The 23,026-nt window shown below is 45.5% G+C and overlaps 1 protein-coding gene across 1 annotated transcript in view; it reads right to left on the bottom strand.

Moving 5' to 3' along the window:
• Nucleotides 1–23,026, bottom strand: part of TRAF5 (TNF receptor associated factor 5) — a 192,559-nt gene that overhangs the window by 44,421 nt on the left and 125,112 nt on the right. The window contains exons 3-6 of the mRNA XM_063918266.1: nucleotides 21,396–21,453; nucleotides 20,596–20,697; nucleotides 18,104–18,268; nucleotides 9,072–9,149 (exon numbers count right to left, since the gene is read on the bottom strand). Of these exons, the coding sequence (XP_063774336.1) occupies nucleotides 9,072–9,149; nucleotides 18,104–18,268; nucleotides 20,596–20,697; nucleotides 21,396–21,453 (403 nt within the window). The remainder of the gene's footprint in view (nucleotides 1–9,071; nucleotides 9,150–18,103; nucleotides 18,269–20,595; nucleotides 20,698–21,395; nucleotides 21,454–23,026) is intronic.

Genomic DNA, 23,026 nt, shown 5'->3' on the forward strand with positions numbered 1-23,026 from the left:
TAAGATGCCGTTTTGAGAACCGAGTAAAACCGAGTAAAACCGAATCCGCTCATCACTACTAACATGTCTCGTACCTCCTGAGCGTGATTCTCAGGAATGTCCAAGAATACACCTTCAGGAGTACAATAAATGACGCAACCCATTTTACATAGTAAGTCTCTACCCAGGAGATTAGTTGGTGCCGATGCAGCCAGCAAAAAGGAATGCTTGGTATGCAAAGGCCCTATTGTAATCTCGGCTGGTTTGCTAACAGGGTAGTGCTGGACTACTCCTGTTACTCCCATGGCTGGAATTGTCCTACCAGTGGTTCTCATGCCCACTGTCGAATTTATCACTGACTTGGCCGCCCCTGTGTCTACAAGAAAGTTTAAAGTTTTACCAGCTACATTGATTGCAATCTCTGGTTCACTTCCAAGACTGGCAATCAACTTAACTGGCTGCAGATTACAGGTATGGCCACACCCCTAGTGGGTATGCTGACCTCCCTGAATCCCGCTGGCAGCGACTACTTGTGAGGGGGTTAGCTGGGAACTACCAGAGGCATGCCAATCTCTGTTCGGGGGATATCTTTTTGTTTCCCCTGTATGTGGCTCGAAACTCCGCCTCTGTGGACCCTGCTCCCAATGTCGTGTGTCGTGTCGTTGTCTAGGGGGTTGAAAAGATCTTTGTACACTCTTTGTTCTACATTCTCGTGCATAGTGTCCCGGTCTGTTACAAGAAAAACATGTTATTACACTTGCCTTACCCACAGGATTCGGTGGTACATACGCAGGCTGCCTTGTGGTCAGCGCCTGTATACTTACGGACATCAACTTATCACTTTGCGACTCCCTGTGCCTAGTGATGTTTCTGTCGTGATCAATAGCAGCCTCTCTCAATGTGGACACTGACAGACCTCGCCAACATGGTTGTGTGGTCTGTACCCTAGCTTTTAATGTTTCTTTCAAACCATCCATCAGTACAGATACTGCTACTTCTTGATGGTTTGGGTTGGTCTTAATGTCTTCTATACCGGTGTACTTTGCCATTTCGAATAGTGCCCGGTGAAAATATTCTGTTGCCGTTTCGGACTCCTTTTGCTTAATGGAGAATATCTTGTTCCATTTAACAACGGCTGGGAAATACTCCTTTAGCTGTAAATTTATCCTTTTTACATTATCCTTGTTGTACACGTCTGTAAGCGGTACATCTTTATCCAAGGCGCAGTCAACTAAGAATTGAGTTGCGTCGACATTGGAAGGTAAACAAGCTCTTAGCAGTATCTGCCAATCCTTGTTGTTGGGTTCTACAGTGTTACCTAGATCCCTGATGTATTTTTGGCTAGCAACTAAGTCTTTCCTGGGGTCAGGAAATTCGGACACTATTGTTCTTAATTCCATTCGGGAAAATGGAGTGTACATGGCAATGTTCCTTATGGGAGTGGCTCCAGACACATCTGTTTTTCCATTGGGAACTGCTATTACCCTTACAGGAGCAATTCTAACAGCCTCATTCTGCGTAGATTCTACAACTTGTGGTACAATTGTTTCAGTGTAGTGCATGGTGCCGTACTTACCCGTTGACACGACCTCACCTATCCCTCCGCTAGGGGCTTTCACTAATCTCGTGGGTGTCGCTGTGCCTACTGTGGTCTCTGCTATGGTGGCCGCAAGAGAGAGAGCTGAAATTGTTGCCGAATCTTCTTCTTGATCACACTCCTGAGGAAGGTTCAAAACAGGGTACAACTTGCACGGGTTAATAATAGCATGAGTTACTTGGTTAACATCATTTACATTTACAGGGCTACTAAGTGTTGGTGTTTTACAACCCAGTGCGTTTCTCTCCGCAATCAACTTCTCTCCTGCAATGTATGGTGGAGGAGGGGCTGTGGCTATCAGCTTACTGACTGCCCCAGATCCTGCCGCCAGAGCCAAACCTCTCTGTATCTCACCTTCCTGGTGCCATAACTGTAAATAATCATGATGCTGAATTCGTCTCTTTGTTGATTTTACGAGACATATCCTCCTCCTTAAATTTTGTAACACGTCTGGACTGAAGCTACCTATTCTTGGGAATTTGTCCCTGTCTTGTACAGTCATTCTCTCCCATTCATCACATAAAGATTCTGTGTGACTTCCGTATTTTTCACACATGATGTACCTTGCCGACCCAACGGGTCGGTTCTCTGAATCAACCCGAACCGAGGTTGATCGCCCCCTACCTGAACAACTGGCCCCCATAATCTGCAGGTGTTGCTTATTCCTCCTTGGATCTTTATATCAAGGTTTTCAGCGAACCCTTACAGCAAACCAAATTATTCAAAAATAGGCCGGCGGTGGCGGTTTACCGAGTACCCCACTCACTCGCCCACCTCGACCAATACGACCTGATCACACCGACGTGGTGCTGGCGTACTCGATACAGGGCCCTACCAAAAGAACCTTCGGTTTACTGGAACATATGAGGGTTACCCGCAGGACACTTACTCTTTCCAGTAAAGGTGGGGTTGTTAGATAGTTCCTGAGTGACCAGCGAACTTCCCTTTAAAAATAAAAAATTACACAAATCACGTCAGAATGTACAGATAGCGTTTGTGACCACTTTACTCTAATGGTATTAGGTCAGATTACTAACTACTGCACACAATTACGTGCGGTCCAATCGTTCAGTACATAAGCACTACTTGTCATGTACTGAAAGATCAATGGAATCGATGTTTCCGGCCGCGATTCCTTCAGCAAGAGCTTATGGCCTATATGGGTTCTGCACCAACACCCCAGGCGTTGTGCCTCTTGTACCTTTATAGCGGACCTCTTTGTCTATTTTACCTGTTACCTTATGACCTCCTGGTCTGTTACCGTCTGTTAATGACCTCCTGGTCTGTTACCTAATGACCTCCTGGTCTGTTACCTTATGGTCCGCTATACTCTAATGCTCAAATATTATTTAACCAAGGATGCCTCCCTAGCCACCGTATATGTCACTTACACGTGTGTCCCTTGACGAGTACCCGACTTTCCTTTTGGTTCAACCTCTTAAGTTATATAAACTTATGTAATAAAAACACACTCACTCAACACATGTACACTTTGTTTCTATATCTATTTCTGCGCAGAAATTGTCTTCAGTCCAACTGTGTTACCAATTAGGAGCAGGATCTGTTAAGCTAAATTTCAGATTTTTCCAAAAATAGATTTGCGTTATTTACCGCGTCGCGTTATTTACCGCTGTGCGTTACTTATCGCCTTTGCGCTAATTATCGCTTTGCGCTAATTCAACTTTTCGTGACTTGAGCTACGTTGCGTAACCAGACGCTACGTTGCGTAATGTACGCTGCGTGCGTCTGCCGTTTGGATTGCGTACGCAAGTCTTTTGTTAGGGACACGTGTACGCAAAACAAAGATCCACCGTAACACAATTTCTACCTTTATCAATGTAGATGATCCCTGATCATCTACCGCACACCACACTGACTGCCTTATCTCCCAGACAAGCCGTGTGTTGGTCTATACTTTAACTATTACCTCTACTATGAAATAACAGCAAATCTCTTTTAGCACTTTCTATCAACTATAAAACTTGGCAAACAGGAATAGTGATATACGAAATTTGAAAAAGAAATGCAGATAAATGTATGCGTGCGTGTATACGCAAGACAGAAGAGAAATAAAACAGTTTTAAAAGACACAAGCGTTTTGTTCTTACTTCCAGTTCCCGGATTCCTTCAGCACTCTTTATCTAAGCGAAGCAGACGCTTATCCCGTCAGCACTGCGAGACAACCTCCCACCCTTTGCTGGGGGGATAATGTCTGCTGATCTACCTAGTGCAGATATGAGAAGGATAGGACGAGTCCCCAATTGACAAAGTTAAATTCCTTTGTCGTATAAACAACCCTTTATGAAGTCTAAGAACACTGTACGCTGTTTGCTTAAGAAGTACCGTAATGGTACGCTAGTTGCGTAACGATCGCTCAGCCGTAGGCGAGACGCTCAAGCGTCACGTTCGCTCACGGCCCAGTGATCACAGGACACGTTATTGGCTATGACTAGAGTAATGATTCGCTATGGCGTAGTGGACGCTCGAGACCACGAGGAGATCACCAGCGGCGCAGACGCTCACAACGCTATACCTTTATGTCTAAACCTTATACCAATGAAATACACGGAATACCTTAATGTGAATACAGGGTGTAAGTGCAACCTTGTGTAACCTGACTAACTACAAAGCTGCTTGAGCGTCACCGACGCTCAAGTGAACACTTAACACTATAGGAAATACACAGATACTGGTTTAGGGTCCAAAGCCTATTAACTGTATTATATCTAGTATACTTGTAAAAAGGGGATAACAGTACAAATGATACACTACAATATAACAAAGACTTCCTAACCAAAATACAATACTATCTAATACAATACAATACTAGTCTAGGGGAGATACGAGAGAAAGAGAAGGGAAAGAGAGAGAGAGAGAGACGGAGAGAGATGAGAGAAATTGGCTCACAGAAAGACAATGATTACGGAGAGAAACTTACGCACAAGGGTAAACGATCGCATGCGCCTGGACATCCAGCACCCGATTTTCAGCAATGAGAACCGTTGAAGAGTGAGAGCTGGATGTGGTCGGCCTGCCTATTTATGCCCCACACACAATGCAATCTCATAGTCCCTACAATCCCATTGTCCATTGGATGAAGGAATTCGACCCTGTATCACAACAAAAGGTCATAGGTTGATTCATACAGGTGGGCTGTGACGATTTCCAACAGCTCAGGTGGGTGGGAAACTAGGTTTCCCGCCGCATACCTGAGTATGTGTAAATAATAGAAATGGACATAAACTTCTTATGTCCATAACTATTCGCACGAGCGATTAATACGCTCCAAACCAACACCGGAATATTGCTAATTAAATACTCTTCCGATGGGTACCAAACACTGCTGTATGATTCCTGTTAGACCCTTCGTACAATACAAAGAGGGATTACTTTAAACAGGGACCTTCTATATTAACCAAACTTTCAGAAACTATCAAAGGGATCATGATCTATAAACTACATTAATTGTGAAAATATGTAACGAATGAGTCGCACGCTACGACTACATAAACTCTACCGTAAATACGCATACCGCGCCTGCGAGTGCACGCTATTGCGGGTATGCGCCTTCACGGGAGAGCGTACGCATGCGCAGCACGGACCAGTGTGCGGTGCAAATATGGCAACGTGTATGGGGATATTTTTCTGACTTTGACAGTCCGTTTGGTCCGGGTGTTCGGTTTGTTGTTTTGCCAAGTACGTGGATTATAATCTGGACCCTGGATCAGGTGAGTATAATTATCTTTTATTTTCAGGTACCCGTGGATTCTACTTGGAGAAGAGGACCGACTGCTTCGTGTCAACATAGGTAAGTATGTGTGTGTCGACATGTGTTAAATAAAGTTTTACTGTCACGGTGTGTGTCTCCTGTTTTTATTTGGGTATTTTTTTTCCATTAGAACTACAGGTACCAGCGGGCCCGTTTTTCTCCCGCATGCTGGTACTTGTGGTTCTCCAAGTACCAGCTTGCGGGGAAGGCTTGCTGGGACTTGTAGTACTACTGAAAAAAACAATATTCTTTTAATTTTCTCAAGGCTATCAGCCCCCCATCCGCAGCCTTTGGATGGGGGGGGACAGCCTCGGGCTTCACCCCTGGCCCTTGGGTGGCTGGGGAGGGGGACCCCTTGATTGAAGGGGTCCCCACTCCCCCAGGGTACCCCGGCCAGGGGTGACTAGTTGGATATTTAATGCCACGGCCGCAGGGCACTGTATAAAAGCGACCCCCGGCTGTGGCATTATCTGTCCAGCTAGTGGAGCCCGATGCTGGTGTAAAAAATACGGGGGACCCCTACTCTTTTTGTCCCCCGTATTTTTTGCACCAGCACCAGGCGCAGAGCCCGGTGCTGGTTTTAAAAATACGGGGGATCCCCTGTCCGTTTTCCCCCCGGATTTTTAGAACCAGGACCGGCTCGAAGAACCCGAGGCTGGTTATGCTTTGGAGGTGGGACCCCACGCAATTTTTTTTCAGGTTTTTCCCATTCCATTTAAAAAAAATAATAATAATAGTAATAATAATAATCTTTTAAAAAATATATAAATAATACTTGTGCCTCCAAAAAAGACAAACCAAGTACCTAATCCCTTCTAATATAAATAGATATGCTATTACCCACCCAAAAAAACACCAAAAAAAACATGTTTTTAAATTTTTTTATTAGATTCCGCCAGCAAAGTGTGGCGGATTGAAAATGACCGAAACCGAAACGTTAAGCTGTCAGAACAGGGTCACGTATGTTCTTGATTTTTGAAAAGTCCTAGAGTGCCGCCTATCGTTTGTGATATGTTTGCTTTTTGAAGCTCAGGAGGGCACCAGGCAAGCTGTACATTTTACTACATTGGGAGTGCCGAATATCTACATCTGGTATATATATAATATATATATATATATATATATATATATATATATATATATATATATAATTTGCCTTGGCAGCCCAACCATGCTGGTATCCATAGTTCAGTATAAAAACAAGTAAATCTAATAAATGTATGGTGGTGAAATAAGAGCCCAGTTTCACTGAAAAAAAGACAATTCTGCATGTTTTGAAATGAAAAAAACAAAACAAAACTGAAGAACTGTAGGAAGGCACTGTCCGCCTACTTCGGTGACATCACAAGTTGGACAGAAGTTGAAAGGTTGGTTGGTCTGATGAAAAGTTGGTTAGATGTGTGGAGCACTGGTAAAAAGTTGGTGAGATGTATGGGGCACTGTTTTAGTTGAACAGACAAGTTGGATGGTTGGAAGTTTGGAGTGTTGGAGAAAAGTTGGTCTGATGTATGGCTAGCTTTAGTCTCCCTATCAAAACTTGGTGACAGTCTGATTACTATATCAAGCTACAGATGGCTCTGAATAGAAAAAGTTTAATTATAGCCACACTGTGTAGATTACCATACTATCCCTTTAAACCGGGACACTAATTAATTACACAGGTTCTGTGGCTGGCTGACTTCAAGCCTGCATTTCACCTGATTTTAATCAGCCACAGAACCTGTGTAATCCATGAGTGTCCCGGCTTAAAGGGATAGCATTGTAAGCCTTGTAAAAACTATATGGCAGACACTGGACATGCAGTAGATCTCATATGCTCACGGTGACACGGACTGTTTAACCCTGTTACAAGTGTATAAAACAATGGGGAGAAAGGCGTTTGAGCTAAGAAGCATCCTGTTATTTGTGTTTTAAGCACATTCCATCATGATTTGTTTCTATTACTGGGAAGAAAATGACACATGACCCCTATGGCTCACCTAACAAAGGGACCTATTTTTCCCAGCACTTAATGCTTTTATCCTTATCTAGATTTGGTGGCACAATGGTTTGCATTACTGCATCACGTGCTGGGGTCCACACTAAGGTAGTACGTAAGCCCCACTGGGGAAAGGACTGATGAAGGTGACATTCTCGGTCTGTAAAGTGCTGCATAACATGTCATTGCTATATAAAAAAATTATTACAATACTATTATCAGTTTTTCCAGAGAAGTGCACACATTTTATCAGCCACCTGATCAGTTTTAAAGTCTGCTGGAAGCTCTAATGGGGTTATTCAATTAGCCAGCAGTCATCAAGGTTTTTTTTTTTGCATGCAAAAATAAATCCCAGATAACGGTCCATTATCAGTACGGTTTTTCATGAAAACACAGTCCGGGAACTTCTTCCAGATCTTACGTCTGGTGCCATATTTCTGAATACATCATAAGAATGATGACACCGCAGGAGAAATCTGATTCAGATGTGGTTAGAGTTTGCCATCGCTGCTGCTTACATAATTCTGCGCAAGCCGGCAGCTGCACCATCCGACAAAGAGGGCCAGGAAATCTTCATCTTCCAATGGAGATCACCCACAACGGCGATGACACGCTTCCATTGTGGAAAACAGAGACCATCACCACCCCCTCCCTGCCCCCAAATGGCAGTAGACTCTTAGGGGGACATTTACTAAGCAGTGATAAGAACGGAGAAGTGAGCCAGTGGAGAAGTTGCCCATGGCAACCAATCAGCATTGAAGTAACATCTATAATTTGCATACTATAAAATTATACAGAGCTGCCGATTGGTTGATGGGGCAACTTCTCCACTGGCTCACTTCTCCTCTCTTATCACTGCTTAGTAAATGTCCCCCTTTATCACTAACACTCTGCTGCCAATCTGCATCCGACATCGCAGACCCATGCTGTAGTACAGGTCCGCTAAAACATGTAAGGAACATCGGTACTTTACATCACGTGCCGTACTTCCAACCACATCTGAAGGGATGCAATCACGAGACCGCCTGTCGGCTTCCTGGAGGTCACAATGCTGTCGCCAGAATTACGACAGGCAGTGACATGCTGCCGCCAGAATACCGGCGCCACAGGCTCTTCTCCCTCTGTGGGTGTCCACCACACCCATAGAGGGAGAATAGATCCTGTGGAGAGCACAGCGAGCCATCGTGCCCGCAGCGTGGCGAGCGCAGTGAGCCCGCAAGGGGCTTTCTCGCGCTCGCTCCGCTGCCGGCATACTGGTGGCCCGGTTCCCGCTGTCGGGATCATGACAGCCGGGATCTTGGACGGCCGGTAAAAGGTATGTATTCCCGCCTGATAGGTCCCATAATGCAAGATCTCCCAAAGCTGCAACCTGAATCCCAGATGTTGCAAGGATTCCATCTGGCAAAGGAAAAACACCAACACGACAGCTAAAGTACAGTCCAGGGCAGGCTTGGGGCTCTGTGGCCGCATAGAGCCTGTACCCTTATAAGGGTACACACGTGCGGAGCTTTCCTCACCCCAAAATAGGACTTCTCTGTCCACAAGCTCTGTGGGGAACAACTCCCACAGTAAGCACTCCTGCAGCACCCATCTCTCCATCCGGTCCCACAGCTCTGCAGCCAGGCTAATGAAGCACCCCAGCACCTCATGAAAGGGGATGGCTTTCTGTACTGCCCCAAGCCATAGTGGTCACCATGGTAATATGCCAGCAGTGCCCTTACATCTCTGAAAACATTAGAATACTTTACCTTATCTCTAGGACATGTATTACTGCAGTTGTTTGGACACGGGACTGGATATAACGGACAGTAATTTCTTACATGTATCTGAAAGAAAAGTGCAAAGATCATAATCATAATGAACTTAATGAAACAAATATCCCCATAACACAATGCATGGTGTGTGGAAATCTCTCATATGTGTTAATGAGTATCTTTACCAGAGATACAAAACCAAATATAAGCTTAAACTGAGAGTCACTTATAAAGCAGAGAATGTGGTACAGTAGCTAGCATCCAATGGCATCCATGTAATTAGATTTAATTAATACAAGTAGGAAGACCTGAGATTTTTGCTGTGCAATAAGTCCCAATGTTTCACGTCAGAGTTCTAGTAAATAGGAAGTAGCTAATTCTTTCTGTAGGGACATTTTATAAAAGTTTTGCATATTGCCAGAGATCCCTTATCTAATATTACTAATAGCTAAATGAGAACTGTAAGACGCAGTATACTGTAGATGAGACATAACACTCTGTTATTTTTATAGTTCCCCCAATTTATTCTGTTAATTTTCTTTTTTCCTCATTTAACTCTCTAGTAATCTAAAGTTGGCCACATATGTATTATCCAAAGAAAAGATTATCTGTCCAACAAGATCATGAAGTGTTAATTTTATGCTAAACCAATTTTTTCTTCAGACCAGCCAACTCTCAAACTGAATGATTCTGACATTAAAGAAATTGGCAGACCCAGTCTACTACTTATTAAACTAAATAAATAAAATTTCACAGACTGTATGACATCACTTCTGCATAACAGTTTCTCAGGCATATCCCCACCCCGTACAGCAGCTTTTCATACATAACAAACCCCCCCCCCCCCCCCCCCTCACACACACACACTCTCCCAGGAAGCAGCCCGTTTCATATAACCCCCCTGCACAGCAGCTTGTCAAGGTAAACCTACACTACCCCCCCCCCCCCCCTCTCCCCACCCCACACACTCCCAGGAAGCAGCCTGTCACATATAAACCCCCTGCACAGGACCTTGTCATACATAAACCTACACCCCCCAAACCCTGGGAAGCAGCCTGTCATATACATGTTGAGTATCCCTTATCCAAATATTCTGAAATACGGAATATTCCGAAATACGGACTTTTTTGAGTGAGAGTGAGATAGTGAAACCTTTGTTTTCTGATGCCTCAATGTACACAAACTTTGTTTAATACACAAAGTTGTTAAAAATATTGTATTAAATGACCTTCAGGCTGTGTGTATAAGGTGTATATGAAACATAAAGTGTGTGTACATTCACACAATTCATTTGTTTAATGCACAAAGTTATTAAAAATATTGGCTAAAATGACCTTCAGGCTGTGTGTATAAGGTGTATATGAAACATAAATGCATTCTGTGCTTAGACTTGGGTCCCTTCGCCACGATATCTCATTATAGTATGCAATTATTCCAAAATACGGAAAAATAGGATTTTGGTACTTACCGGTAAATCCTTTTCTCCTAGTCCGTAGAGGATGCTGGGGACTCCAAAAGGACCATGGGGTATAGACGGGATCCGCAGGAGCTTGGGCACACTGAAAAGACTTAAGACTGGGTGTGAACTGGCTCCTCCCTCTATGCCCCTCCTCCAGACCTCAGTTATAGGAACTGTGCCCAGGAGAGACGGACATTTCGAGGAAAGGATTTTTGTGAAAACTAAGGGCTACAGACATACCAGCCCACACCACAACCATACCGTATAACCGGAGTAACAGCAAACCAGAGAACAGTATGCAAAACCAACAGCAACAAGCTGAAACCATAAACACAAACCAAGTGAACCGACAAAGAACATTGCAAGAACAGTCCGCACTGGGATGGGCGCCCAGCATCCTTTACGGACTAGGAGAAAAGGATTTACCGGTAAGTACCAAAATCCTATTTTCTCTTACGTCCTAGAGGATGCTGGGGACTCCAAAAGGACCATGGGGTTTATACCAAAGCTCCAGACCGGGCGGGAGAGTGCGGACGACTCTGCAGCACCGACTGAGCAAACTCAAGGTCCTCATCAGCCAGGGTATCAAACTTGTAGAACTTGGCAAACGTGTTTGAACCCGACCAAGTAGCCGCTCGGCAGAGCTGTAAAGCCGAGACGCACTGGGCAGCCGCCCAAGACGAGCCCACCTTCCTGGTAGAATGGGCTTTCACCGACTTCGGCACCGGTAATCCGGCCGAAGAATGAGCCTGCTGAATCGTACTACAAATCCAGCGTGCAATAGTCTGTTTGGAAGCAGGATGACCAATCTTGTTGGAAGCGTACAGGACAAACAGTGCCTCAGTCTTCCTAGCCACCGCCGTACGGGCGACATAGATCTTCAACGCCCTTACCACATCCAGAGACCTTGGAACAGTCCCAGCATCCGTGGCCACCGGTACCACAATAGGTTGATTAATGTGAAACGAGGAGACCACCTTTGGTAAAAATTGTTGACGAGTCCTCAATTCTGCCCTATCCGAATGAAAGACCAAATACGGACTTTTATGAGATAAGGCCGCCAACTCAGACACCCGCCTGGCAGACGCCAGTGCCAACAACATGACAACCTTCCACGTGAGAAACTTCAACTCAACCTTACGCAAAGGCTCAAACCAGGCAGACATGAGAAACTGCAAGACCACGTCCAGATCCCATGGAGCCACAGGAGGCACAAATGGAGGATTGATATGCAAAACTCCTTTCACGAACGTCTGAACCTCTGGGAGAGCAGCCAGTTCCTTTTGAAAGAAAATAGACAATGCCGAAATCTGCACCTTGATGGAGCCCAAATTCAGGCCTGCATCCACACCAGCCTGCAAAAAGTGGAGAAACCGCCCCAAATTAAATTTTTCCGCAGGAGCCTTCCGAAACTCACACCAGGAAACATACTTCTTCCAAATACGGTGATAATGCTTCGCCGTAACTTCCTTCCTAGCCATGAGGAGAGTAGGTATAACCTCTCGTGGAATACCTTTACGAGCTAAGATCTGGCGCTCAACTTGCCGTCAAACGCAGCCGCGGTAAGTCTGGAAACACGCATGGGCCCTGCAGCAACAGGTCCTCTCTTAGAGGAAGCGGCCAAGGATCTTCCACTAACAATTCCTGAAGGTCCGGATACCAGGCCCTTCTTGGCCAATCTGGAACTACGAGAATCGCCTGAACCCTTGTTCGCCGAATGATCCCCAGCACCTTTGGAATAAGAGGAAGTGGAGGGAACACATACACCTACTTGAATACCCACGGAGACACTAGGGCGTCCACCGCACTGGCTTGGGGGTCCCTTGACCTGGAACAATAATTCGGAAGCTTCTTGTTGAGACGAGACGCCCCCATGTCTATCAGAGGGAGTCCCCAACACTTTGTCACGTCTGCAAACACCTCTTGATGAAGAGCCCACTCTCCCGGATGGAGATCGTGTCTGCTGAGGAAGTCTGCTTCCCAGTTGTCCACTCCCAGAAAGGAAGACTGCTGACAGGGCGCTCAGGTGTTGTTCCGCCCAGCGAAGGATTCTTGTGGCCTCCGCCATTGCCGCTCTGCTCCTTGTGCCGCCTTGACGGTTGATATGTGCCACCGCTGTGACGTTGTCTGACTGTACCAGGACAGGTCGACCCTGAAGAAGGCTTCTTGCCTGTAGCAGGCCATTGTAAATGGCTTTTAACTCGAGAACATTTATGTGGAGACCCGCTTCCTGGAACGACCATCTTCCTTGGAAGTTCCTGCCTTGGGTAACTGCACCCCAGCCCCGGAGACTCGCATCTGTTGTCAGAAGTACCCAATCCAGGATACCGAACCGGCGGCCCCCTAGAAGGTGAGGCCCTTGTAGCCACCACAGGAGGGAAATCCTGGCCCTGGGAGATAGACTTATCTTCCGGTGCATGTGCAGGTGAGACCAGGACCATTTGCTCAGCAAGTCCCACTGGAAAACCCGGGCATGAAACCTGCCGAACGGAATGGCTTCGTACGTCGCCACCATCTTCCCCAGCACTCGTGTACATTGATGGATGGACACAGTCTTCGGCTACAGAAGTTCCCTGACCAACAACTGCAGTTCTAGAGCCTTTTCTTGAGGAAGAAAAACTCTCTGTAATTCCGTGTCGAGGACCATGCCCAGAAAGGACAGCCGAGTGGTCGGAAGCAACTGAGATTTTGGTAAATTTAGCAGCCAACCGTGCTGTTGAAGTACCGACAGCACCAAGTCCACACTCCTTAGCAACCGTTACCTGGACCTCACCTTTATCAGGAGATCGTCCAAGTACGGGATAACTGAAATCCCTTGCCTGCGAAGGAGAACCATCATTTCCGCCATAACCTTGGTGAACACTCTCGGGGCCATGGAAAGGCCAAACGGCAACGTTTGAAATTGGTAATGAGAGTCCTGTATCGCAAACCTGAGGAAGGCCTGATGCGAAGGATATATCGGGACGTGTAAGTAGGCATCCTTTATGTCTACTGACGCCATACAATCCCCCTCTTCTAGACTGGAAATCACAGCTCGAAGAGATTCCATCTTGTATTTGAAAACTTTCAAGTATGGATTGAGGGATTTTAGATTCAGAATTGGTCTGACCGAACCGTCCGGTTTCGGCACTACAAATAGGCTCGAGTAGAACCCCTCCCCCCCGCTGTGACGGGGGAACTGGAACAATTACCCTCTGATGACACAATTTTTGTATCGCTGACACCAGCTCCCTGTCCGGAAGAGACGCTGGTAAGGACGAAACGAAAAACCGGTGGGGGGGCACCTCCCGAAACTCCAGCTTGTAACCTTGAGATACAATCTCGAGGACCCAAGGATCGAGGCCTGAACGAACCCAGACCTGACTGAAGACTCGGAGACGGCCCCCCACCGGTCCGGACTCCCCCAGGGAAGCCCCAACGTCATGCGGTGGACTTGGTAGAGGCAGGGGAGGACTTTTGGTCCTGGGCGCCTGACACGGCAGGCGACTTCCTACCCCTTCCTTTACCCTTGGAAGCGAGGAAGGACGAACTCTTTCCACGCCTGTATTTGTTAGGACGAAAGGACTGCATCTGCTGATGTGGTGCCTTTTTGTGCTGCGTGGGAACATAGGGAAGAAAAGAGGACTTACCCGCTGTTGCGGTAGAGACCAGGTCTGCCAAGCCATCCCCAAACAAGACATTACCTTTGAAGGGTAAAGCTTCCATAGCTTTCTTGGAGTCGGCATCAGCATTCCATTGATGGATCCACAACGCCCTCCTGGCCGATATTGACATGGCATTGGCTCTTGATCCCAAAAGACAGACATCCCTCGCCGCATCCTTCAGGTAATCTGCAGCGTCCTTGATATAACCAAGAGTCAGAAGAACATTATCTTTATCAAGGGTATCCATGTCAGTGGCTAAATTTTCGGCCCATTTAGCAATAGCACTACTCACCCATACCGACGCCACTGCAGATCTAAGCAAAGCGCCTGTCAGAGACGTCTCCAGCTTGCGATCCGCAGGATCCTTGAGAGCTGCCCTGTCCGGAGACGGAAGCGCCACCTTCTTAGACAAACGAGATAAAGCTTTGTCAACATTTGGAGACGACTCCCATTTTTCCCTATCATCATCAGAGGGGAAAGGATACGCCATGTAAATCCTCTTGGGAATCTGCCATTTCTTATCCGGCGACTCCCAAGCTTTTTCACAAAGAGTATTAATTTCATGAGAGGGGGGAAATTTTACTTCAGGTTTTTTCCCTTTGAACAAACAAATCCTTGTTTCTTGCACCGCAGGTTCATCAGAAATGTGAAAAACATCCTTTATAGCCACAATCATGTACTGAATACTCTTTACTAACCGCGGATGCAAAGCCGCCTCAGAAAAATCGACCTCAGAGTCAGAGTCTGAGTCGGTATCCGTATCTGCCACCTGAGTAAACGTCCGCTTCTGCGAGCCCGATGGGGTCTGTACCTGAGATAAAGCCTCCTCTGTGGACTTTTTCCACACCTGCGTCTGTGACTCAGACTTATCTAACCTCTTAGACAACTAAGCTACATTCGTATTGATTGTAGTTAATAACGTGAGTAAATCAGGTGTCGGCTGCGCCAACAGACCCAAATCCAGACCCACAACTTCACCCCCTACCACCTCCTCCGGGGAATCACATTCAGCCTCCGACATGTCGACACGTTTGATCGACACTGCGACACACACAAAATGCCTCACCAGGGGACAGGCCTACAGAGAAGCCCAGAGAGAGAGACCCAGAGGGAGTATGCCAGCTCACACCCCAGCACCTATATATCCCTATAGGGGATATATAATTCCAGCACTGCTAGATTTCGTAACTAATGCACCAAACAATGCGCCCCCCCCCTGAGAAATCTCCCCGTTACTTGCGGGGAGCGATGGAGGTCCGGCCCAGCGTCTCCTTCTTGCCGCGTGGAGCAGAGGAAGATGGCGCCGTGAGCCACGCGCTAAGCTCCGCCCCTTCCCGGCGGGCTTCAGCGCGCCTGATTCAAAAATGCCGGCGGGGGCCGATGAACGGTGCCGAGGCACCGAAAATGTCTCTGCCGGCTCTTTCCGGACCCCAGTGACCTGCTGCCCAGGGTGCCCCCCCCCCCAGCGCCCTGCACCCTGCGAGTGCCTGATGTGTGTGGGAGCGTGGAGCGCAGCGTCTCTGCTGCGCTGTACCTGGTCACCAAATTCTTCTGCCGCCCTGAAGTCTTCTGTTCTTCACATACTCACCCGACTTCTGGCTTCTGTGAGGGGGAGACGGTGTGGCTCCGGGAACAAGCAGCTAGGCGCACCAAGTGATCGAACCCTCTGGAGCTAATGGTGTCCAGTAGCCGAGAAGCAGAGCCTTGAAACTCACAGAAGTAGGTCTGCTTCTCCCCCCTCACTCCCACGCTGCAGGGAGCCTGTAGCCAGCAGGTCTCCCTTAAAATAAAAAACCTAACAAAAAGTATTTTCCAGAGAAACTCAGGAGAGCTCCCCTGTGAGTGTCCAGTCAGTCCTGGGCACAAAGTCTAACTGAGGTCTGGAGGAGGGGCATAGAGGGAGGAGCCAGTTCACACCCAGTCTTAAGTCTTTTCAGTGTGCCCAAGCTCCTGCGGATCCCGTCTATACCCAATGGTCCTTTTGGAGTCCCCAGCATCCTCTAGGACGTAAGAGAATATCCGATATCCAAAATACTTCTGGTCCCAAGCATTTTGGATAAGGGATACTCAACCTGTATAACCCCCCATGTACAGTAGCCTGTCATACTTCCAGTAAACCTAACCCCCCCACCCCAACCCTTGGGAAGCAGCCTGTCACATATAACCTCCCTTGTACAGTAGCCTGTCATATACACAATAACCTAACCCCACCCCGCACAGCAGCTTGTCGCAAATGTTGCCCACCAGCTCTAGCGCTATGTAGGAAGCCTTCTCCCTCCCTCGCATAGTGTCTGTGCACACGCTGTGGACATACATGCAACATGGATTACACATACAGGGCCAGATGCATCATCGCTTGGAAAGTGATAAAATGGGGAGTGAAAAAGTACCAGCCAATCAGCTCCTAACTGACATTTTTTCAAACAGGGCCTGTGAGATGACAGTTAGGACCTGATTGGCTGGTACTTTTTCACTCCCCATTTTATCACTATCTAAGCGATGATGCATCTAGCCCATAGTCCTTTTATGTGTAAACCAGAGAAAGTTTTGAAAATATAAAATAAAAGAATCTAAGGAGTCTAGTTACTAAGCCTTGGATGGAGATAAAGTCGCTGGAGATAAAGGACCAGCCAATCGGCTCCTAACTGTCATTTTTCATACACAGCCTGTAACATGGCAGTTAGGAGCCGATTGGCTGGTACTTTATCTCCAGCGACTTTATCTCCATCCAAGGCTTAGTAAATACTGTAGACCCCTAAATTATTAGATGGTGATAATGGTGTAGACTCTGATTTGCTCGCTGAGTATTTCCTCCAGAGCACTGATAAACAGTTTAATTGACTACTCATTATTGGGGGCGGGGTGGGAAAAGAAATTAGTAAATTAGCAGATTAGGCAAAATGCTCCAAATTAAAGCCCTCTGGTTGGAAAACTCCTAATATACAGATTTAGCCATGCTCCTCTTGCTGTGATGCAGCATGCTGCATGGCGTGCCAGGCTGTGACTATTTGCAGCCGGCAAACACTCCATTAATTAGGAATTATTGGAGCGATCGTCGTCTGCGAATAGTCTCAGCCTGGCGTGCCATGCAGCAAGCCGTGTTTCAGCATGCTGCATCGCAGCAAAGATAGGCATGGCTACATCTGTAAAAGATCCTGAATGGATCTCCATTTCTGTGGCAATGTAAGTCCTAAAATATTAACATATAGGCATGTGGGACACTATTACAACTATGTGTATTTTGTTTGTCCTGTTTTAAATGGCTGACTCGGCAGATCTACAGATGTGTTCACGCTAACCTATTATCAAATTGCCCGTTTGGCGCACCGTGCATTATGCAACTAAGCTGCGCTATGCATCCCGCCATACACCTTTGTACCAAATATGCATCTTAGTTGCATCACTAATTCAACAAAAGCAGAATGGACGATTCCTCTGGACACTGACACTGCATGCAGCACTGGTGTGCAACTTGGACACTAACCTGGAAAATACAGAAATTGCCTGCTGTGCTTTATACTCAAAAAAAAAAAAAAAAGTAATCCTAAGCAGCCGGTACATTATAAATGACTTTGCATGTAGCTATGATGCAACTGATGCTAAATTAAGACGTAGGACTGTTTTTTAAAGGGGAAACCATGTACAAGGAATGGTTTAGCCGTGTACATAATTGCCCCTGTAAAAAAAAAAAAAAAATCTGAGTTCAGCAGGCATCCCAAGCGGCCACCGAGCCACCGAACTCAGACTTCATTGCATCCTGGCCATAGATTGAGAATCGCTACCTGTGGCAGAGCATTAAAGTCACGTCATGCATCTCTCGCCATATGGCACAAAAAGGATGGTTAAGAGAGGACATATTTATAGTTTCAGAGATCCACAAGCTTCAGAATGGAAAACAATGTTGTATCGTTTTCTTGTATTACCTGCAGATCAATCAAGGCCATGCTTTTGCTGCAGTAAATGCAGGTTTCGTCTCTCAGTCCACACTGTGTTGTTAAGTGAGTCTCCAAGTCTTTTTTGAACACCTTGTCGTGACATCCTGAGTTGCTGCAGGTGATCGTTTCATACAAACACTGGGCAAGATGATCCTGTGATTAAATAACACGGTTTGAATACATCCTCTATGTTGTTTGCTTAGGAGGGAGTTGCTTCACAATTTGAACAGACAGTGATTAACAGGTCTGCAGAATTGTTCTGTGTGCATTGGTAGACCTATATATAGGGACTGGGACAGCGATGTTACAGCAGCTCAAGTGACTGCAGTCTCAGGCTTTGATTTTTTAATCAGTATCAGATTTAGGGGGTAATTCAGACCTGATCGTACCAGCAAAATTGTTAGCAGTTGGGCAAAACCATGGGGGTAATTCCAAGTTGATCGCAGCAGGAATTTAGTTAGCAACTGGGCAGAACCATGTGCACTGCAGGGGAGGCAGATTTAACATGTGCAGAGAGAGTTAGATTTGGGTGTGGTGTATTCAATCTGCAATCTAATTTGCAGTGTAAAAATAAAGCAGCCAGGATTTACCCTGTACAGAAATAAAATAACCCACCCAAATCTAACTCTCTCTGCACATGTTATATCTGCCTCCCCTGCAGTGCACATGGTTTTGCCCAGTTGCTAACTAAGGGGGTCATTCCGAGTTGTTCGCTCGCAAGCCGTTTTTAGCAGCTTTGCACACGCTAAGCCTACGCCTACTGGGAGTGAATCTTAGCATAGTAAAATTGCGAACGAAAGATTCGCAATATTGCGAAAAGACATCTCTGTGCAGTTTCTGAGTAGCTCCAGACTTACTCGGCATCTGCGATCAGTTCAGAGCTTGTCGTTCCTGGTTTGACGTCACAAACACACCCAGCGTTCGCCCAGCCACTCCTCCGTTTCTCCTGCCACTCCCGCGTTTTTCCCAGAAACTGTAGCGTTTTTTCCCACACGCCCATAAAACGGCCTGTTTCCGCCCAGAAACACCCACTTCCTGTCAATCACATTACGATCGACTGAACGAAGAAAAAGCCGTGAGTAAAATACCTAACTTCATAGCAAATTTACTTGGCGCAGTCGCAGTGCGAACATTGCGCATGCGCACTAAGCGGAAAATCGCTGCGATGCCATTAAATTTACCGAGCGAACAACTCGGAATGACCCCCTAAATTCCTGCTGCGATCAACTTGGAATTACCCCCCATGTGCACTGCAGGTGTGGCAGATATAACATTGGCAGAGAGTGTTAGATTTGGATGGGTTATTTTGTTTCTGTGCAGAGTAAATACTGGCTGCTTTATTTTTACACTGCAATTTAGATTTCCGTTTGAACACACCCCACCCAAATCTAACTCTCTCTGCACATGTTATATCTGCCACTCCTGCAGTGCACATGGTTTTGGACAACTGTTAACAAATGTGCTGCTACAATCAGGTCTGAATTACCCCCTTAATCAGGATAAAGTTGTGTGAGGGGGTGGTCTTCTGTATGCCGAATGTCGGGATACCGGCGCACAGTATACCGGCGCCGGAATCCCGACACCCTGCATACCGACAACTATTCTCCCTCGTGGGGTCCACGACCCCCCTGGAGGGAGAATAAAATAGTGTGGCGCACGTAGCGCGCCACCGTGCCCGCAAGGGGCTCCTTTGTGCTCGCCACGCTGTCGGTATGCCGGAGGTAGGGCTCCCGGCGCCGGTATGCTGGTCGCCGGGAGCCCGAGCGTCGGCATACCGTACTACACCCATGGGAGGAGCTTAAGCTGTCTTTAGTTGAGTGTGGTGACACTCATTTACCTACAGTACTAAACAGAGTTACTGTGCAATATTAGGATAACAACAAATTATTACTGTTAAAGGCTAGTACCACTGAAAATGTTGAGACTGGTTGATTAGAAAGGGCTTCCAGAGCATCATCTCTCTAGCTCAGATCGGCCAGTTCGCAGTAATATCGCAGTTGTCAAGGTCCCTTCCCCATTAACTCCCCCAAAATAAGGCTGGCCAGGTTTACAGAGCACAGGTAAGTAATGTTCTCGCAACAATAAATGTCTTGCTTTGGGTAGAATTAACAATTCATAACATACAACAGTGGTTCCCAAACTTTCTTGAATCATGGAGCCCTAGAGTCAACATTATTTTCACAGCACCCTTAGGATGAAAGTTTTTTATTAATACATCTAGAAAAAATCTAAAATTTTAGTAAATTGTGGCTACTTGTTATTCTTCTGATTGTCCACATTTTATGATTGTCAGACAATAGCACTTTTGCCTGTGACTATGACCACAAATTTGGTAATTGTCCACCAACCCGAGGCACCCCTACAAGAGTCTGGTGGCCTCTAGTTTGGGAAATCACTGACGTACAACATTCATGGTTCATATGTAAAAATGTTGGGGGTCAATTGTTATTTAAGTATATTCAGGTGATAAAATCACTTACCTGGAACCTTCCCAGTGTCACTTTCACATCACAGTCAGGAGCATTTCTGCAATACACCAGCAAATTTAGGACTTCTCGTTTACAGCAATTGTCCTTAAATATCTGGAATGTAATTTTAAGAAGGACATCAATATTTTTACTATTCCCCATAATACAATATGTAGCTTGGATATAACCATCTTCGGTTATATTGTACTGTATTAAGTTGCAAAAACTACTGTGATTACGGTATTATGTTCAGGAAGCCTCCAACACCTGCCACTGAGATATGTGTACTCTCCATTTTATCACTTTGAAGGCTTAGTACAGAGGTTCTCAAACTCGGTCCTCGGGGGCCCACACAGTGCATGTTTTGCAGGTCTCCTCACAGAATCGCAAGTGAAATAATTAGCTCCACCTGTGGACCTTTTAAAATGTGTCAGTGAGTAATTAATACACCTGTGCACCTGCTGGGTTACCTGCAAAACATGCACTGTGTGGGCTCCCGAGGACCGAGTTTGAGAACCTCTGGCTTAGTACATCTGGCAAAAATATTTAAAGTTACAGTATATCAAGTTTGGGTGATACCACTGGCCCTTACTCAAATGGTTCGCTAAATCATCAGTCAATGTCAAAATACAAAATGGTTTAACCATAATGAAGAATTGAATCTGTTTAATGACGATTAAAATCTCACCACTACATACTGTACTTCTTAATATCTACACTAAATTAAACATACAGAAGACACGTTCAAAAGATGTCAGTGTGGTTTATTACAGCAAAAGTTGCTTTTGCATAAAGGCACTTGTTTCACTTACTTCTTGTGGTTTAATGGTTTCCTTGTCTATAGGACACTGCGGAATTTCATACAATTCACTGCACAGAAAATGTTTATAAAGGATATTAGTCACATTTACATTTTAATACTGTGATTAACATAGATACAGCGTAATGCTGTACATTACTATCAAAGTAGCAGACCTCATCAGGCTAATGTAAGGAAGTTAGTTCACACAGTTCTGTCCTCATACATGTAGCCTCAATATTCCACACTACGAGTGAGCCACCAGGTTCCGTGCAACTCTGCAAGCATAGGGTGTCTTTTTTTGCCAAAAAAGGCCAATCTACATCTGAAGACCAATCTTCTTCCCAATCTCTAATTAGTAACACATCTTCTATCTGTCCTCCAATACTCACGATGAACAGGGCATTTGGTGAGATTCTCTGGTAGCTCGAGGCTATGTCAACTAAACAGGATCTTCAAGATCTTGAACATCGAATCCAGGATAATGACAAATTGCTAATCCTAGCTTTTCAATATGAACTTTCACATAAGGGTCATTCCATGTCAAATCAACACACTTTGTTAAAATTTTTACCTCCAGTTGACACAAATAAATGTGTATAACAAGAAAGGGTGGCTTGCTTATGTGATGGACAAGAATGAAGACAAATTAAAAGTAACCTTCCTTCAATCAGCTGGACCTTCACCATCATTCTTCTATCCAAGAAGATAGATGTACTATGGATACCTCTAATAGATGTTTTATGCAAACACATTTTGAAAAAATCAACAGCTGCATTCTTCTGCAATCTGAACTTCCCTACTTCATATTATGGCTGTTACCCCAATAAAATAAAATAAATCAAATGAATTCAAAGGGCGGTAGCAATTTAATCGGGGAAACATGTCCAGTTGAGCTCAGGGATGTTCAACCCATTAGGTGATGGCAGGATTATTCTTGTAAAGAGCAAGCAATTTAACCAAATGTACACTTTCATTACCCTTTATGCACCGAATCAGGGTCAGTTGGCTTTCCTTTCTGGCTCACTTGAAAAGATTGAGTGTGACACTTGACCTAGTTTTGGATTCCTCTGTAGGTGCAATTAGGTCTTCCCCTCATTAGGGACGGTGGATGTGAAAGGTTTTTCATGACCACCAAACTCCTCCATGATAGCGTCAAAAACTATACCTTCTATTCCCATCCTTATTTGAGTAACTGCAGAACTGATTATTTATTTATTGGCCATAGTCATCTTCACCTTCTCAAAGAGGACTCTATAGCAGGAGTTCCCAACCATGGTCCTCAAGGCACACTAAGGGGTATATTTACTAAGCTGTGAGTTTTTTTAGAAGTGGAGATGTTGCGAATAGCAACCAGTCTGATTTCCGTTAACATTTATCTAGCTGCTTCTAGAAGATAGTAGCTAGAATCTGATTGGTTACTATGGGTAACATCTCCACTTCTAAAAAACTCACAGGATAGCCATACTTGAGCACATTTTTCTCTAATGGGCACATCCATGTGCAGTGCAGTTGGGGAAGATATAGAAACATAGAATTTGAAGGCAGGTAAGAACCACTTGGCCCATCTAGTCTGCCCCTTGATAAATAACATGTGCAGAGAGTTAGATTTGGGTGGGGTGTGTTCAAAATTTAATTTAAATT

The sequence above is a fragment of the Pseudophryne corroboree genome, chromosome 4, assembly GCF_028390025.1.
Source record: "Pseudophryne corroboree isolate aPseCor3 chromosome 4, aPseCor3.hap2, whole genome shotgun sequence".
Classification (NCBI taxonomy): domain Eukaryota; kingdom Metazoa; phylum Chordata; class Amphibia; order Anura; family Myobatrachidae; genus Pseudophryne; species Pseudophryne corroboree.